The sequence below is a fragment of the Haemorhous mexicanus genome, chromosome Z, assembly GCF_027477595.1.
Source record: "Haemorhous mexicanus isolate bHaeMex1 chromosome Z, bHaeMex1.pri, whole genome shotgun sequence".
Classification (NCBI taxonomy): domain Eukaryota; kingdom Metazoa; phylum Chordata; class Aves; order Passeriformes; family Fringillidae; genus Haemorhous; species Haemorhous mexicanus.
In genome coordinates this window covers 44,271,020-44,288,635 of record NC_082381.1, presented here as the reverse complement: position 1 = coordinate 44,288,635, position 17,616 = coordinate 44,271,020, and the positions used below count along the sequence as shown (strand labels likewise).

The 17,616-nt window shown below is 38.4% G+C and overlaps 1 protein-coding gene across 1 annotated transcript in view; it reads left to right on the top strand.

Annotated features, from left to right (window-relative positions):
• GAK (cyclin G associated kinase) overlaps positions 1 to 15,864 on the top strand; it is a 67,881-nt gene extending 52,017 nt beyond the window's left edge. The window contains exons 23-28 of the mRNA XM_059837086.1: positions 2,304 to 2,438; positions 2,583 to 2,702; positions 5,239 to 5,451; positions 6,878 to 7,026; positions 8,088 to 8,264; positions 10,358 to 15,864. Coding sequence (XP_059693069.1) covers positions 2,304 to 2,438; positions 2,583 to 2,702; positions 5,239 to 5,451; positions 6,878 to 7,026; positions 8,088 to 8,264; positions 10,358 to 10,459 — 896 coding nt within the window. The 3' untranslated portion in view covers positions 10,460 to 15,864. The remainder of the gene's footprint in view (positions 1 to 2,303; positions 2,439 to 2,582; positions 2,703 to 5,238; positions 5,452 to 6,877; positions 7,027 to 8,087; positions 8,265 to 10,357) is intronic.
• Positions 15,865 to 17,616: the final 1,752 nt, after the last annotated feature.

The window sequence follows — 17,616 nt, the reverse complement described above, 5'->3', positions numbered from 1 at the left end:
AGCTTGGTTTGAGCAGTGCTAGTAAAGAACAGCATTCTTTGCTGTGACCTCCAGTGGTTCATTGCTGTATGGCTAAGGATTATCAAAATGCATATTAAAAAACTTCAGACAACCAGGTTTGGATTTACATGTTCAAGATCTTAATTGCTTCCGTATGTGGAATATTGAGCTATAGTTCATGTTTTACCACTTCTGTAGGAATTCTGCTACTTTATCTTAATGTCCCTGTGAAATGCAATGTGTCAGCTACAAAAATAGGGATTCGGTATGGTTTCATTGTACCTCTTCAGAATATGTAGAAGTCAAAATATCAAAGTCAAAAAGTTGAGCCCTGGAACAGTGCTCAACTTTTTGACTTTGATAACACTTTTTTTTGGTGTTAAAATCTGACATAATGCCCACATTGTTTCAGGAGGAATGAGTTATCTGTTCAGTATATTGTGCACTGCATTGTTTCAGATTTTTCTGAAAAGTGTAGTGGTTGTATATGAGCTTTTACTATTTATAGTGAATTTACTGCTGTATGTAGCAGTAGGCTACTTCCTGCTTAGTTCAGGGCGGGGGAGGCAATGAACTTGACTTCTTTAAGCCAACTGTTATAAAACAGATCATTCCTATAGTATGTTCTCAAGCCTTCAAATGCATTCATCTGTAGTTTAATTTGTTCCTGTTTCTCTCAATTTGTTTTCATAGTAATTAATTTCATATGATGGTGTTAATTTTCTTATGCTCCTGTAAAAAGACCTTTAATAGCAGAGATTGTAGGACAAAATAATTTCTAGCCTGAAAATCAATATTCAAGGCCCGCTTAAATTTTGGGAGTGGAATATGATACAACAAAGTTCTAAGCTGATGAATAGGTGCTGATTTATAGCCAGTGACACTGTGGTATAACAAATAGCTGGGGTCCTGAGTATTGCGACCAATACGTATTGTTTCTTCCATGGTTTTAGAGGCAGGGAGATGAAGCTTGGGTCTGGAGAAAGGGATGGAAATGGTGGGTACTTCTTGCATTTTATTCTCTTGTTTTCCCTAACATGCAGCAGAGAGTACTGCTGAAATATAGGCTTTCAGCAGATATTTGTTGCACAGTATTTGATGAGCTCACTTTGCAGCTGTAAGATCTAATTATGAATGGTATTAGTAGATTGAGGTACTATAAGGGTATTTAATTTACTTCTAATTATTTCCTTAATTAAGAGGATTTGATATTAATATTTAGAATGTAAAGCTGAGATGCTGAGGCAAGTGAAAAGCTGTGATGTAGTAGTTGAGACTTTCAAAGCCTCAGAATGTTACTGCTTTTGTAAGGATGTCTGGGTTAGCCCTATGTCTGTGAAATGTCTTAGACCACCACTAAATGTGCTTTACTGAAATATCCCCTCTCCCTGCAGCACTGATAGTTGTTACAGCATTAAAGTAGGGGTTACATTCAAAAGCTCTCCTGCTTCACTGTGAGTGTCCACAAGCTCTGCTCAAGGAGAATGCTCTGAGCTGGCATGCGGTTTTGAGTGTTCTGTACATAGCATATCTCATTCTGAGGATGTCTCACCTCATAGTTTGGTGAGTGTGTAAGTGGGGAATAATTTGGGAGTGTCAGGGATGGCAGTTATAATACCGTTAGATGGGATATGACATTTTCCAGGAGTTAGTGGCAGCACCCTTGTATGCTTTTAAACACAACAATTTCATTTAGATGCCATGGTGTATAAAAACGTGGGTTTTATCCATGCAGCTAGAGATTCTTAACCTTTTCCCAGAAAAAAAAAATCACTCTTCCTGTATCCTGCTCTTCAATTGTGTGCATTCATTTGTGTGTTACACCTCAAAGAGTGTATTAGTTGGCCGAGAGGCCCCTTTGTTACTGGCAACCTGGGTTAGGCAAACCTGCATTTTGAAGTGACCTGGCTTCACCTGTGTAACACCCAGACTGCTGAGTGATAAACAGCACCATTCATGGAGCACTGCTGCTTTCCACTTACCAGCTGTGTTGTCAGGAACAGCGACATGCCCTAGATCTGTACCTGAGCTAGTCCTTTTGGTCAGGAGACCTAAGCTCTTAAATTCATAGCATTGCCTGTGCATGAAAATACCTTATCTATGAAGTGTGTGGGATATTTTAGAATAGAAGTGGAGAAATTCCAGTGGTACAACCCTTCTGAGTCCTATTTAAGACTGTTACTGAGAGATTTAAGCAAGCTGTGTAGCTGACAATGTGATACACATTCTGTTGGTATTGGCAAATATATATACTATTACTATGGTTTTCTTAAACACGAAAACATTTCTTTTTATTTTTGTAGGCAATTTAACACCAGAGCCACCTAAAATATCATCGTCTACAAGCCACCCAGATCTCTTAAGTGGGTGGGATTCTTGGGCAGATTCCTCAAAAACCAGCAATGTAGCATCACCACAGCTGAAGCCTGTTTGTGAAGGTATTATGATTCTTGTGGTGGAAAAAGATGTTGTGAAGTAGAATATTGGGGAGGTTTGCATGAGGTGTTGTGTAGATACTACTTCTATTCTTTCTCTCAATTTGCAAACTGACTACGTATGTGATGTGTCTTCTTATTATACAGGCCAAGTTTTTACCACCGGAAGCCAGTCCAGTGTGTCTTCAGGTTTGTCTTTTAGCCAGGCGAAAGCTCAGAACTTTGATCCTTTTGCTGATCTTGCTAATCTGGGATCTGGTCTTCCAGGTAAGATCTTGCTTTTGATAGACTATATTTAGTGCCTTTACTGTTTGATTTGCTTCTTGCACTAATAAATGTTACGGACAGCCTATAAAGGGAAGTGTTTCCTTTTAATTGTCAACATCTAGCTTGAGGTATTTGCTGAGAGCTGGTGAGTAACAAGAAAAGATTGAATTTTCCAGATTTTTTTTTTAACATCCAGAATAATATTTCAGAAGATAACTACAAATGTGATATAGGGACAGTAAAAATAATTAATGCTTGAGAACCGGGTTGAGATGGCAAGAGAAATCAGGAGTTGCTGATTCAGTAACTGAGCATGAGGTTTCTTACTTAACATTGATTAATACTGTTCTTGAAGGATTTAAAATGAAAGCTGGATTGAATTAGCTAAATTTTTTTAGTTACAAAGTAACAGTTAATTCAGTACTTTCCTTTGAATTCAGTAGATGTTCATAGCTGTGTTATTCACATCTACCATGTTTGTAAGATGAGCACAAATCAAGGGCCATACATTGCTCACCAGTACCAAAAGCATTATGAGTATCTGTCAGTTTGCAGTGAAGGGCACAAGGAGTTCTGGAAGATAAGACACACTGCAGAGTAACTGTTGTTCCAGGGTGTTTTATTGGCCTGAAACTCAGGAATTTAGTCCTGTAGCACTCACAAAAGAGCTGAAGTCATCGCATTTCAGAGCCCACCCTGCCATAACAAATGTGACCGGCTGCAGAGAGTACACAGAATGATTCAGAGCAGCCTAGTGTCGCTGAATTGAGCAAACCTGCTTTTCCCTTAGCTTGGAGCTGTTGGAGGTATTACCCTGTTGCCTTGGCAGTTAGCACTGTGTATTGAATTGTGTGGAATTCTTGTAGAAAGACTAGGTACCATGCAGTGTTTGTCTTCTTGATGTAGCTTGGGCATAACACTACAAAATTCTGATGTTGAAGCAGTACCAATGAGGCTGCTTTGCAGTAAAAAAAAAGTTCAGAAATTTCCTAGTTTATTAATTCAGATTAGCGCAGGTTTTTAAATGCACAGATAGTGTGGCACTAAAAAAGTCAATGTATTCTTGACTTGAAGATGTAGGTATAGCCCACACTGAATCAGATGGAAGAAATCAAACTAATTTTAGCAGGACTTGCGTTGATTAATTACTCTTTCAGTTATCTTTCAATAGGAAGAAATACTACATTAAGAAGTAGCCAGATGTGACTGTCCTAGTTAACATTCCCAGGCTTGAAATGAATTTTTGAGGCATCACAAGAATTGGAATTCACTTTTGGAATACAACTGGAATACCACACTCTGTTGTGTTTTTCAAAGGAGTTTTTTTGCTTCCACATACAAGACATTGTTCTGGGAGAAAATTTATGAGTGCAAGCTGCTTAAATATGAATGCTATGTAAACTCAAAAGAAATAGCAGCTAAAAGTAGTGTATTAGCATACTGGTAGGATACCAATACTGTGCTGTGCTGGTTGATGTTATTACACTCTTCTTTAGGAATGGTCTTCTATCAGAAAGTAGGAATGTGGTGTTGATAAGTTTTTTTGAACAGTGAGGCATTGACTTGTCCTACAGGAGGAATTTGTCAGCCTTGAAAATTGCAATAATGAACGTAGAATGCTTTGAAAGAATAGGTGAAAGAGATAATGTTTCAGTATGCGGGGTTATTTGCTCTGATTAGTAACAATTTTCTTTTTCTGTAAATTTCACAAATTGTCAATGACTGAAACTGAGTTGACTGCAGTTGAGTGATTTCATGAAAAAGCAGTGCATTCCTAGATTTTACTGGGTATTGTATTGCATTACTGGGTTTTATCAGGTGTGATATTTCAAGATATAATGTGGTGTCTTGTACATGGCCATGGGGAGACATCCTCTTGTGCAAGTTAGAGGTATGAACAGCCTTCAAAAGGGAGGCGTCAGGAGAGCTGAAGTGTGAGGAGCCATTTTTGAAAGAGGGAATCAAGCTTGCATTGCTGTGTGTACTCAGACAGGCTTGGCCTATGCCACAGGAGGGTGATTCCAGTATCTCCTGCAGGCTGCAGTACTTTTCTTACTCATGTGCAGTATATTCCCTTTGAATGCTGCTATAGAATAATGTTCTCATCTTCCTTAAACAGTATTGCAAGGAACCATTAGAGACTTTGAAAACATTCATTTGAAAATCTTCTCAGTCTGTTACCATTTTTTGGAATTAGTTACTTATTAGGCACTGCATATTAGCAGAAGTGGGAGGCAGAACTACTGTCACAGCCATATTATCTCCTAGCCTGACACGTGCCTGACCCTTCAGATAAGGGTGCATGTTTTTGCTACAACTGACATTTGAAACCTTGAGTTGTAAGAGAAGACTTTCAGTAAAGCCTCCAGCTCCTGCTATCCAAATTACTTCTTAATGAGACTCTTAACTTCATTTTACCTATGCTTTCCTGTTACACTGTAAGCTTTGTGGTTATATGTCAAGACCAAACTGTCTAACTTGTATTAAACAGGTGACTGTTAAACTGAACAACTAAGTTAGTATTTTTTTTTGTTAGGTTCATCCACTGGTGGACTCTTGGGTAGTGGATTTAGTCAGAAGACTGCTCCATCTCAGAAGCTAGGAAGTCAGTGGCAGAAATCCTCCAAACCACAAAGTACTTCATGGCAGTCCCAAACTAAGTCCAGCACAGCAGCTAAGCCCAACTACACAGTAAACTTCAGTGTTATTGGGGGACGAGAAGAAAGAGGAGTCAGAGCACCAAGCTTTGGTAAGTTTTTTGAATGTGTATTACTTATAATGTCCCATGTGAAGTTAGTTGGGTGTGCTGTTTCCTGCAGAAGCTCTTCTACCTTCATATTTTTATTTACATTTGTGTCCAGTAGAAAACAGAAAAACACTTGCCAAATGTGGTATCCTGCCTTTCCAAAGCTATCCCAGTGCATAACAGACAAACTGATGTTAGCACAGGTATACACAAGTTTTGGGCATAAAGTTTCAAGGCTATAATTACTCACCCACATGGGAACTGGCTTTGTATGAGTGAGTTTAGAAAGGTAAATTTGATCCATCCGGGGAGAGATGGTTGATAATGTTGCTTCATGTTAGTCTGTTTGTGATACAAAGATAAAGGATACACTGTTTTTCCTAGCTGAAGAAGAGTAGCTTGTCTTGAGAAGCTAAAATTCAGTAGAAGTTAAAATTTCAGTAATTTTAACTGAAAATTCTTGTGCTTGAAAGAGACATGGGAACAGGACCTGATGGAATCATACAGTCCTTTAACATGTTCCAACTGAGTAGGCAAACCTGGAGTTATAGGGTTAGGCTTGACCTCTTCTGTATGAACTTTCTTGGAAAATTTTATTTTCTTGTGTGTCGGTATTAGGATTATGCTTCCCTTAAACTGACATATAAGTCATCAGCAGGTACTTCTTTAAGTTGAAATTATTCTGTTGGTCCATATCTGGAAAAAGGTGTCAGGATGCAGAGGCAGTGAGTATAGGTTGCAGCACAGGAAGTCTGTAGAACAAGGCAAAAAAATCAATTGGCATGATGAAATGCTGAAACAGGTTGTTGTGATTCCTCTCCCTTAAAAACAGATAGACCTCAGCTGGACAAGGACCTAACATGTACCTGGTTGTCCCTGCTTTGAGTGGGGATTGGGCTAGATAATATCCAGAGGCCTCTTCAGAGTTCAGTTATTCTACAGTTCTCTGAAATTTGTTGGTTTTATAATGAATATTCATGTTGGTATTTTAGCCATTAATTATTCTGGATAAGTTTCAAACATGCTTAGGTGTTGACTACATGCTTTCAATGATACTATTGAGTATATGGTTACTTGAAAAACTGCTACATAGCATTTGAAACTAACTTACAGTGGAAAAATTGAGCCATTTCCAAAATTATGGATGGATGTGTGCTCCCTCAAATCTACTCAATTTTTAAAAAAAAGATGACCTGCAAGTATTTAGTCAGAGGTTAGCATGTTAGGTTATCTGCTCAGCTGGACTGAAAGTTTGTTAAAGATCCTTTTTATTTTTATCCTTTTTGCTTTTATGGCTTTTAGCGTCACTGAAGGATATTTGTCATGGCAGTGATAAATGCCATCCAGGTGTATCTAAGGGCAATATATTTCCCCTGTTAATGTATTCTCCAGTGAAACTTTTCATTTAATGTTTTTTCTCTTCTCATAGGTCAGAAGCCAAAAGTTTCAGAAAATGACTTTGAGGATCTCTTATCTAATCAAGGATTTTCAGCAAAATCTGATAAAAAGGGACCAAAGACAATTGCTGAGATGAGAAAACAAGAGATGTCTAAAGATATGGACCCCTTGAAACTCAAGGTTTGTTTAACAGTGATTTTGATTCAAGTGAAAATCTGATCTTATGCTTAGAACTGCTGATAACAGAGCAGAAAGATGCAATGACCAAAAGAGAAACGAAAGGCTCATGGTTTAGAAAAGATGGATGTAGCTGATAATACAAAAATACGCTTTAAAAATGAATAGCTGTCTTCAGGGTGATCACGTACTTTCATTTTCTGGTTAAGAATTGCTGCTGCTGTCCTAAGAAATTACTAGAAGGTGCAGTTCTGGAGACAGGATATATAACTAGTTTGGAATGTGTTCCTTGTTCAGATTTTTTTGACCTGTTAGTCATTGATAGCTTCACATATTAATATGCTTCCAGTTTTTTAGTCTTTATGGTGCTTCAGAAAAGTTTGTAAATGAACTTTAAAGGAATGCTGAAATTTGTTTTCACAAAGTGTCCTTCCTGAAGAGAGTGCATGAGTACCTTTTAACAGAAATCATCATGAGTGGAAATAAGTACAGATACTTAGTTACCATTCTCACTGGTGATAGCAAAGGTTCAATGAAGACACTGTATCCCTATGTTATGAATATTGCCATTAAAGTCTGAGCAACATTGCTTTAATTGACTTTGGGGATATCTCAAAGAGCACTTTTGTCTGTGCGCCTCTGCAGGTTGCTTAAATAAACATGAATTATTACCAAACATGATCTTTTGTACAAAGTTTGTACAATAGGAGTTTTAAAATATATTCACACTTTTGTACAAATCAAGTAATAATTTGTGTATGTGCCCTGACAGGGACAAGATAAATGTAATATCTAATTGTAACATATTTTTAATTACTCCATTAATTTCTCTTGCAATGACTGAATTTCTGCAATAAACTAGTAACAATGAAGTATTCTCTAGTGATAGATATAAAGTATCACTTTTGAGTGGCTAAGGCTGTTGAATTTGGAGAGTGAGTGCAGTAGGACAACTGCACTTGATCCATGATCGTGTGGTCTTGCAGAGAATGAAGATTATGTCTCTAGAGACTGAGAATGCTTACAGTGCTGCATTCAGTTCTATATATTCTGATTTTTCCCAGATTCTTGAATGGATAGAAGGAAAGGAGAGAAATATCAGAGCATTAATATCCACTCTACATACAGTGCTTTGGGAAGGAGAAAATAAATGGAAACCAGTCAGCATGGCAGATCTAGTAACTCCTGAACAAGTAAAGAAATACTACAGGAAAGCAGTGCTTGTGGTTCATCCTGATAAGGTGAGAGTTTTCCTCTGATCTTCTTGATTATAGGAGGAATACAAACTGCTTTTACCATACCATACCGGTTACTGGCGAATGCTTTGCTTCTCAGTCAGCGCTCTAGATGTTCTTCACTGTGGTTCCATTGTCTTCTGAATGTGGTGTCCTACTGCATTCAGGTAGTACAGGATTATTCATGTTGTATTCTGTCCTGACACAGCACAGAATTCAACAGAGAAGGGTTAACAAATGAAATATCCCGTGAGGGCTGTACTGAGCACCGGCGTCAGTCATGCTGGGTTCTGACTGACAGATGGCAGATTTAATGCTGATTACTGGAATCTGTTTCATTTCTGTGAGCTGGTACTTCAAGTCTGTTAGAACTAGTATGGAGACTCAGAGACTGCCACAGCAAAACTGGTAGGAAAAACCTGCTGAACCTCATTTACTAAACCATTTTTACAAAAAAAAGTTAACTTACTAGAATAGTCGAGTTATCAGATGAAAATAGGTAATGAATATTACATTGTATCGCCAGCTGGGGGTCTGTGTACAAATCATGAACTGGACAGGACTGCTGTGGAACGTGCCTTGAGCTGTTTTATTTTTCAGCATCAGTCTCATTACATAGTTGTGACAATGGGAAAATGCCATCCCAGGCAGCAGACCAAGAACTTAATGTTATAACTTACTTTAAGCAGAAACATATTGACAGTAGTTCTGTACAACCACTATAAGCACATGTACCTTTGGTTAAAACAATGCTTGCTTATTTAGAATGCAATACCTGCTTGTAAGCCTTAAAACACAATGCACAATCCATTATTAAGCTTGAAAGTTCCTAATATCTCACTAGATAAACTTTTCTGTAGCTTAGGGAATTATTCTAGACAAGCGTTAATACACAGACCATTGTTATATTTGTCCTTGCTTTTCTACTTTTAAAATAATTTTCTGCTGACCTATCTCATGGCTACTGCTTAGCTCTAATCACAGTTCTGCTGTCTCTGAGGCCTGCCTTTGTTGCAGCTTTCCCAAAACCATCTAATTTTGTGGATTCCCACACATTGCAGCTGTCTTTTTAAAAATTCTAAATGCATCCCAATTTATCAAGGTAGCTTCTTGAGCTCTTGCATTAGATAGAAAGAGAAACATTGGATATACCTGGTTTGAATTTTCAGGTTTGCATTCACTGGTGGTTTAGTGAACAGTAGTCTAAATCCTATGTTGTCTTGTGTCCATTACAAACATGACATTTTTTGGTTTTTTAGTTCCCCTCTCCTTCAGAGTCCTTGGGTATGTGACTTCTTCCACCTTTGTGGCAGTTTTTTTAGGTGTTTTCTGTAAGGCCCATAATGCATCAGTGTCAGAACCCAGCTCTGTTTAAGGCATATTGTGTTCCTTGTTCTTTTATTTTGCCACTTACCTGTTATGCGTCGATAAAGTACTGTAGGTGGCAAAAGCTAAGCAGCAGGAGAAGGGGAAGGATACTGGACGGGGCTCTGGGGCTTCCCTTTTTTATTGAACAGAACCATCTTTTGGGACTGGGCGTTTATTAACCGCAAGGGTTGGATTGTGTTGGCCCAGAGTGGCAGCTGTGAAACAGGCAGGGAATCAGGAGTATGGAAGCAAACACACAGGAAGCGCTATGCCAGTCATGCTGAGTCTTAGTGTCATTCACAACCAGCAACAGATTTTTCTCCTGGGAATTTCATTCAAAAGAAGTTGTCTTAAAGAGGACTCAGATTTTATCCTTGTAGACTGCTGCAAGATCTTTCAGGAAGCAATTCCAAAAATGACTTAATTTGATTAGTAAGTAATAGTAACTTAAAGTATTTATGAAAAGAACAGCTTTGAAAATTGTTTTTAGCTAAATTTAAATTACTTCTGAATTGTACTGAAAGTAACATAAGGAAACCAAGGATTTGTATTTGTTTAAAAAGTACCCATGGCAAACTTTGGATAAGGCTGGAGAGAGTTCTCTATAAAATTATATTCACAGAGCAGTCTATAGCTTTTGAATAAGACAGCAATATAAAAGGGATGGAATCTTTTCTAAAGACCTAATTTCTAATGTTTTTATACTTATGGTGCATTCTCTTTGTTTCCAGGCCACAGGACAACCCTATGAGCAATATGCCAAAATGATCTTCATGGAATTGAATGATGCATGGTCAGAGTTTGAAAACCAGGGATCAAAGTCCCTTTTCTGAAACTTCACCTTTCACAGAACTGCTTCCAGAAACTGAAGCTGATCATTGTTATGACTTTATTGCGCCTGAGATTTATGAAGCGCTTTTCCACAATTTCAGCACAGTTTCTAGTTATGCACTTACATGTGGGGATGTATTTTGTAAGATGTAGAGTACAAAGCATTACATAGATGCATTAAGAAAAAAGCTGCTGAAGAAATCACAGTCTGGGAGTAAAGGTTTCTCTTCAGTTTTGTATAAGAAAAATAGAATTTGAATGAAGCTAAGTAATAAGTGATAGGCTAGTATTAGTTATAAATCATTCCAACTTAATTGATTTTTGCTGTACCTCTACCGTCCCAAATTTGTCTGTTACTTCGAGTAGTTTTGTGATTCAGTTTTGATATTTGGTGCCTGTCGCCTTCTTCAAAGTGCTTTAGTTAGCAGCAGTAAATTTGCTTGGCTTGTCTCAAACCTAAGGGTGTATATTTTCATCTGTATTTTATATAATCAATCTGATAATCATTCTGTAAATAATGTTTTCTGGTAATGTCTGTGTTCCTTACAATGGAGTAACAGTTGTTTAGCCAAAAAGACAGCACATGTGGGAAAGTCAGACAGGGTTGTTCTGGATTTTATTTTTTCTTTTTACTTTTTTTTTTTTTACATATCATGAATCTAAAAAGAAATTTTGACTCTGAGGTCTGCATGTTCCTGCTGTTTTGTTTATTTATTGCAGTAGTCTGACCTGTGCTTATTTTCCTAGTTCTTTAAATGGTGTCTTTTGCTTCTGAATTCAGTGGAACTTTGCTTTCATTGCACTTCAAATACTCTGATAGAAACAATTTTACTCTGAAACTTGAAGTGTAAGCACAAACCTTTTACTGTGCTTTGATTTGTCTGAGTATTAAATCACTCATTATCATCTGATGAGCATTTAAAGTGCTTTAACAAACATTTTGCTGCATGTTTGAACCTGTGTATTTTTGAGATACGCATGGCATCAGTGCATGTGAAAACATGGCATGTCTTGGTGTACTGTTGACTTTCTGCTCACCTATTTCCATGCACTGCTTAGTGCAAGATGAGTAGAGACACAGCTTGGTAACAAAACTTGCCATGTTTTCTCATCCCTGTTCAGAAGGCACTTTTTCACTAGTGCTGGGGTGGATGATGCAAACAACCAATGACTGTTATACTCTGTGTAATAACAAAATGAAATTTTCATATCAAGTTTGAAAATGTTGAAAATTAGTGCTGAGCTATTAAATCTTCAGCAGCAGTCTCCTGAAACCGGACAGTTGGGCATCCAAGGGGATATTTTGATCACTTGCCTTTTTGTACATTTTGCATGCTTAACTGAGAGGAAAGCTGTATTATTAGCAGAGATAACTGTTCAGCTGAGCAACTTCTGAACAGGAAACATGAGATTCTAATGCCACCTGTAAGGTGCATTGGATGAGATTTTCCACTGCTGCGCCAGCCCAAGAGCTGCTGAACACTTGCAAAGTCTAGTCTCTAGCTCTGATACAACACAGTTACTTATTAACCTCTGATCAAAGGTTTCATTTGTGTATATTTGCATATATATTTAGCTGCTGTGATTTTTCTTTTTTTTTTTTTTTTGGTGAAGCTAGGATCAGTTATGAATCAGGAAGGTTATGTATTATTCATAGCTGCTGTTGTATTTTAGTTACTGCTTTGAAGCAGTCTTAAATCTTAGTAGATATCTTTATAAATGTATGTAACTTGCTGTCTGATTTAAAGTAAGAGTTAATCTTTTTTCCTTTGGATACTTCATTAATTCTCTGTGTGTGTGTGTTCTTCAACCATGGAAATTAAAGGCTTCTGCTGGTAGGATAGGTTTGTGGGAGACCTTTTTACAGTTCTAGGGCAAATACTATCTAGGAATAGGTTTAAAAAGAAAAGCACAAATTTATAATGACTTTGTAGTGCTATATACAAGTAAGAGATAAAGCATTTTTAAGGGGACTGCTTAGAATAAGGAAGGACTGCTTTAAAAACCCATGTTCATTCAGCATGTATAGGCAACTTAATTTTAAGGCATACATTTTTAATTGCTCTTTTCTCAAAATATGTGTTTGAAAAATTAAAACATGACAGTTGGGAGGAAAAGATTTTCTTCTGCTTTGTATATTTGGTTGTTTTCTGGATGATGTCTACATTAAGCTTTTAAAAATTTCTCTAGTCTTGCTTGCAAAATTTTCTTGGAACACCAGAGAAGAACCTTAGATGTGATTTTAATTAGCAGAAAAAACATGAGTGCAGGTATTTTACCTGGAACTGAAGATCTCTTGAAATTAGCTCTCTCTTTTAAAAATTATGGAAATTCAAGAAGTTTGGCTATGGATTCTTCCAAGAGCCATTACATAATTACTGAAACTTCTGTTGGATTGACAGAGCTGCTCAGCTTATTTTATGGCTTAGTCAGCTCTAGTTCTGTGGGGGAACTGGCTGATTTCTCTGTCTTTCTCCTTTCTACATAATTGAATTTTGCTGCTAAGAATCTGGGAGAAGCTTTGTTTGGTAAACTGATAAATCTTGACAACGAAACTATTTGGGGTAGGGTGTTTTGATTTTGGTTTTATTTTTTGTCACTGTGCCATTTCTCTGTGTTACATACAAGAATGTGCAAACAATGGGGATTTCATAAAGATTCTGTAAGCAAACTGTAACTTGGAAATTAAAAAAAAGTTCAAGTGGTGAATATGAACATAATAAATGGAAGTTTTGTTTTCTGTGCAACACAAAGCAGCATGAGGACCACCAAAGGTGTTTCTTAGTGTAAGGCTTATATATTAAGTACAAGAACCTGGGAGGAGGGAAGTTAAAGTATATTTCATATAATTGTGTATTGAGTCTTAATGTTGCTTTAGTAGGAGATGGTAATTTGGAAGAAAAAAGTCCAGCAGTTTTATGAATTCATCTTAAAACACTAATAAAAAATGGTAGACAATCTGGGATTGAGGGCTTTTCAAACTTTTGATTTGTACTTGGTAGTTAATTGTCTGTCTGCTGTATGAACTAGGAGTGCACTCAAATGACACACATATTTCACTGTAGTTGTGTTCTTAGTGTCTACAAACTGAAAAGCTTTTAGAGCAGGCTTCAGAAAAAAAATATTAATCAGAGACTTGGCTGGATTCTCTCTTTTCTTAAAATGTTTATTTTCTATTCATGTTAGTTGCTCATTGCACAGTTAAGTTTTGAAGTGTTGAAGCCACAACCTGAAAGCTGAACTTTATATCTGCTTCTGCTGGCTGTGAAGCTTGAAGGTGAGGTCACCAGGTGTTACCTGCAGGCTGATATTCTGCATGCATGCATGTACTCCAGGGATTTGCATGAGGCACTTGAGGTTCTCTTATGAAGCACCTCCTCGACTCTTGCAGCAAGTCATGGTGCCTGCTGGCCCGCGTTGGTTGTTCCTCTGTCTGGTAACAACACCTGACTAATATCATGTATTGTTTGCAGTCTACCAGGGCTCACTTTACAAAAGTAAGTAGGCTGAGATGGTTAGTGCAAGAAAAAAGGGAAAACAGCACAAGATAGATAACAGGAAGAGTAGAGAAAAACACCAGGGCTCTAAAGTACATCTGAAATATTGTTTTCTAATTCTCTCTCCACTGACCTATTGCTGCCTACCTCAGCTAAAAACAGGTTTAGACTGGTAGAGAGAACCTGGTTTGCAGCCTGCTTTCCATCCCTTTTAGAACACTGCTGACTGACTGTTAACAAGTTGGAGTACCAAGTCCTTAGCTTTTTTTTCCCCCCAAAGTTTATATAAAGCAGGTTCAAAAAATGTTTGGGCAGGTTTCCACTATTTTTTTTTAATTACAAATTACTTGTGTTACATTGCTGTTAGATCTGGAGAGTCCAGCAAAATAGCTTTCAAAACAGAGATGTATGAAGAAGAATTGGTGTTAAGAGTGTGTGTGGCTGGAATCTGCCTAATAGAAACAAATGATGTATTTTAACTGGAGGAAATCAGTTGGTGTCTTCAACCTCAGGCATGTCTTTTTGGTGTTTTCTAGTGCTGTCAGAGTTCCTTAGGAGCAGCAAAGAGTGTTCGTGGTTAGTTAGACATAAAGCCTGGAAGGAAAAGGTCCTCAGCATTGTTAGCTGGGTCAAGTTCAGCTATTTTTCTAATCAGTGGTAGCTTCTTCAGCCAGTACAGAACAGAAAACCTCCAAAAGCGCTGATGAAGTACATTTCCTTGGAACAGTGGCAGAGTCAGGGTAACTAGTGAGGGTAACTAGTGCTCATGAAAAATGCCTTGTTTTACCTCCATGTTCTTGGTAATTCTGGACAATTCCTCCCATTTTTTCTTGTCAAGCACAGAGCAACAGTTGGTTTGTGAAAGCTACATGCACAAGGTCAATTTTTTGCACAAACCAAAGCGGAGTTTGAGTATAACAGAAATCTCATCAGGCCTTTGGGGCTGCTGGGTTCTGTGCACCATTCCACTTTCCGAGGCCAGACTGCAGTTTTCCCAGCAGTGGCAGTGTTTGCATACTTGCTGGCAGCTGCACTCACTGCTGCTCACAGAAGTGTTTTCAGGAATAGCATAAGTGTGGAAACCTTGTCGCTCCTTAGCTGTGTCCTTAATTGTCTAATAATTGCAATGTAACGGCTGCTTTGTAAATAAGTTAAAATTATTCTTGTATGACTCAGTTGACATTTTCTGTCAAGAACCTGCAGGTGATTGACCTGCGAAAGCTGTAAAAGGAATGTATCATTTCCCACCCTTGAGCCTGTCCCTGGTGCAGAGCAGCTCTCGCACCCAGAAGCTCAATGACGAGGAGCTGAGCTCTGGTTCTGAACTTGATGAATCTTGCAATGCTTGCTTACTCTCTGTTTGGGTGAGCTTATTGTGAACTGCAGCTTAGACTGCATTAGGCTTCCAGCATATGCTCCAAAAATACTAATTCAGTACTTTTTATGAAGGATACATGTTGTCATAGAAGCTTTTATTACCAAAAGGGGATTAAGAGGCATTGTGGGAACTCCCAAAACTCTAGTGGAATGTACTGTATATTTGCAATGTAGATTTCTAGAAGTGATTGTCATCTCTCATAAGGTCTTGGCTTTCTCTGAAGTCCTTATTGTATTTACCTGTAGTTGTGATTGTACTTTGAATACCTGTGTTTTTTTCTGATTTGGAGTGTGTGGAATGACAGAACCGACACTCAGTTCCTGGTTTTGCCATCTTTCAGGAAATGCAATGTACTGTGTAATTTTGCTACTAGTGAAATGAAACTTATACCTGTATGTATATAAGGTAAAATAGTCAAATTAAGCCTTGTTTAAAAGTAGATTTAATGTTTGGTACAACGTCCTTGAACAGAATATTTTGCTTTGAAATGTATTACAATTTAACCAGTGATCAATTAAAACAAACAAAATAACTTTGTCTGTTTCCTTCTTTACCAAGAGAGAAATGGCCTGAACACCTGAAGCATTTCCACTGTGTCTTCCAGAAAGTGTCTGCAAACGTTAGAAGAGTGGTTCTCGTTGTGTTCAGGTTGACTGAGCCTGTTAGGATCTAAGTGGCTCTTGAGAAGCGTCTCTTCTGCTGGAGAGGGTCACTGCAGTGTGCCCTGGGGTTTGACAGCTGCATTTTCTAAGTGCCTGTGTTGGGTTGAGAGGGCTCTTGCATAGGATCTGCTGCAGTGCTTTTCCATTGCCCAAGGGAAGCTCTGGCTTAAGTGTGTAGCAGTGATCAAAGGGGAGAGAACAGGAGCACATGGACATGACTGAGGCAGGAGAGAGGAATATGAGCCTTCTGTAGGGATGGTGTGGGGACATATCTGGCAATGAAGAGCTGCAGATGGCAGGAATCTGAGGGAATGTGGCATGGCAAGGGGTGAGCTTCTGCTGGGAGCATAGTGACAAGGCGCCCAGAAACACCTTGACTCCACACTGCAACAAGAATGGGTGAGCAGAATCTTTCATAGGTGGGAACAAGCCACTCGGTGACATTGCAAAAGTTTCTTTAAAAGTTAAAAGCACAAAAGCGTAGGATTACCATTACCCAAGGAGAAGGGTAAAAACTGCGAGGAAATAAGAGAATGGACAGGCATGACCAAATTATCCAAATGTTTTTCATATTCTGCTTACTACTTTGAATAATCTGATGGGTTTACAAGAATTTATGATATATTACTCAGTGCCAAGATGCTAAAAGACCTTTCTCCTTGTATCAAATACAAAACATGCTACCACTTTTGCTGCTAATCAGTTTATTCCTAAAATGCAAAGATGCTGAAAAATGCATTGATACCTACTCCTGGTCCTTTACCTCTGCAGCAAAGGAGGATAATGTTAGTCAAGTGCATGTTTCTTTGCTGTATGCAAGGCTTCTGGTTACTCTGATGTGAGTTTAGAAAGACTTGAGTTGGGAGAACACAGCTAATAGAAATCCTGAAGAGTCAACCTACCAAGCATCAGTAATTACACCAGGTAAGCAGAATGCATTGTGGAGAGGTAGTATGGCCATAAATTCAATATCAAGCAAAGCACACAAAACACACTGAAAGGCAATTAAAAGAAGGCAGCAGAAACACTCGGTGTACTGTAGTGTGCAGAGCAGCCTGTAGCAATGAAAGCCGTCCAAGTCTGCAATTGTAGGCACCTGGCCTGGTTACTGTAATGTTGGAGAGGATATGATTTGCCCTGCCTCAGCACTGCCTCTCTTATGAGGTAAGAGAAGGACTTCTGGTAGATTTTTGGGCAAAAAACACTGAAAAAGGGAAAACGAAACACATAGGCAGACGAAGACTTGATCTAGAAGGATCCCTTCTAGTACAAACTTACAAGGCACTCTTCATCTCCTTTAATCTGTAAAGCTGCTGGCTGTTCTGGAGTGTTCTTCAGCTCCTAGTCAAAGCTCTGGACACACACAAGATAATGGCTGTGAAGTTTTCTGCTGTAAGATGGTGCTGGCAGACCCAGCCATTACTAATTGGTGATCTGCAGTGCTTGTTTCTTTGCGCATGGTGAGGAGCAGGACAGCACAACTACTCTGCAGGAGATGGGATCTTCAGTGCAGCCCTGACCACATGCAATGTGTCCAGCACGCTTCTTACATGCCAGAAGAAACATGACAAAAGCTCATCCAGCTTACTCTGGAAGCTGATTTAAATTACAAGCCTTGGTTT